Here is a 1,618-nt window from a genome sequence, read left to right as displayed (position 1 = left end):
TTTTTTTTTTCCCCTGGAAGGAAATCTGGAGTATTTTGAGGAAACGAAAAGAAAGCGTAAGTCGCCCTGTAATGATTTTGGAGAACAGAAAGCGAAACTAGAAAAATCCCAGAGTGGTTTTTTTTCTCTCTTTGAACGTCCTTTTCCCATGAAAATATTAATGTACTATTTGTTGTGTCTGGTCTGGTTGAAGTTATTCTTCTGAATGGGCTGCGGTTTGCCTGCAGTTTCCTGTGTTCTCCATTTTTATAGGGTAGCTCAAAGTGAATTAAATAATAGCTTTAAATAACCAGAGAAGCTCTGTCACCGATCTCCATCTATCTTATCTGTCCATCTTTTGACATATATAATCTCTATCATCTTAATATTAGATCATCATAAAATGATCATTATCTTATCTAAGATAATCATAATATAATGTCCTGTCCTATCCTATCATCCTATCCTATCCTCTCCTCTCATCCTATCATCACATCCCCTATCACACCCTATCACATCCTACCCCATCCTATCCTATAATCCTATCCTATCATCCTATCCCATCCCATCCCACCCTATCCTATCATCCTATCCTATCCTATCCTATCCATCATCACATCACATCACATCACATCACATCACATCACATCACATCACATCCTTTCCTGTCCTATCCTGTCCTATCCTATCCTATCCTATCCTATCCTATCCTATCCTATCCTATCCTATCCTATCCTATCCTATCCTATCCTATCCTATCCTATCCTATCCTATCCTATCCTATCCTATCCTATCCTATCCTATCCTATCCTATCCTATCCTATCCTATCCTATCCTATCCTATCCTATCCTATCCTATCCTATCCTATCCTATCCTATCCTATCCTATCCTATCCTATCCTATCCTATCCTATCCTATCCTATCCTATCCTATCCTATCCTATCCTATCCTATCCTATCCTATCCTATCCTATCCTATCCTATCCTATCCTATCCTATCCTATCCTATCCTATCCTATCCTATCCTATCCTATCCTATCCTATCCTATCCTATCCTATCCTATCCTATCCTATCCTATCCTATCCTATCCTATCCTATCCTATCCTATCCTATCCTATCCTATCCTATCCTATCCTATCCTATCCTATCCTATCCTATCCTATCCTATCCTATCCTATCCTATCCTATCCTATCCTATCCTATCCTATCCTATCCTATCCTATCCTATCCTATCCTATCCTATCCTATCCTATCCTATCCTATCCTATCCTATCCTATCCTATCCTATCCTATCCTATCCTATCCTATCATCATCCTCTCCTCTCCTCTCCTGTCCTGTCCTATCCTATCCTATCCTATCCTCAATTAATCGCTCACAAATTTTATCAATTACCATTATTTCACCATCGCAGCAGTCAATTTGGCAACAGATCTGCCAAATTTACACATTCCTCGTCAGGATTTAGACACCAACGTACCCAGTTCGTGCTGTCACCTCCTTTTTTGGGGACATCAGGAACGAACTCGCGTGCCGAGCGCCCTCACTGAGTTATTTTTCTTCTCTCTTTCTACCCCTAGTCCTCTTCCAACTACTCCTCCTAGTAGGCCTCCTCAGCGCCAAGCGGTTCCCGTGCTACC

The 1,618-nt window shown here is 40.8% G+C and overlaps 1 protein-coding gene across 1 annotated transcript in view; it reads left to right on the top strand.

The window, feature by feature from the left end:
* Window positions 1-1,558: 1,558 nt before the first annotated feature.
* The window catches only part of IL4I1 (interleukin 4 induced 1), a gene marked incomplete at its 5' end in the record, with an annotated part of 3,988 nt that continues 3,928 nt past the window's right edge, over window positions 1,559-1,618 (top strand). The window contains 1 exon segment of the mRNA XM_010189247.1: window positions 1,559-1,617. Coding sequence (XP_010187549.1) covers window positions 1,559-1,617 — 59 coding nt within the window.

The sequence above is a fragment of the Mesitornis unicolor genome, unplaced genomic scaffold, assembly GCF_000695765.1.
Source record: "Mesitornis unicolor isolate BGI_N332 unplaced genomic scaffold, ASM69576v1 scaffold23357, whole genome shotgun sequence".
In the NCBI taxonomy this organism is placed as follows: domain Eukaryota; kingdom Metazoa; phylum Chordata; class Aves; order Mesitornithiformes; family Mesitornithidae; genus Mesitornis; species Mesitornis unicolor.
This window is presented reverse-complemented; position numbering and strand designations above follow the sequence as displayed.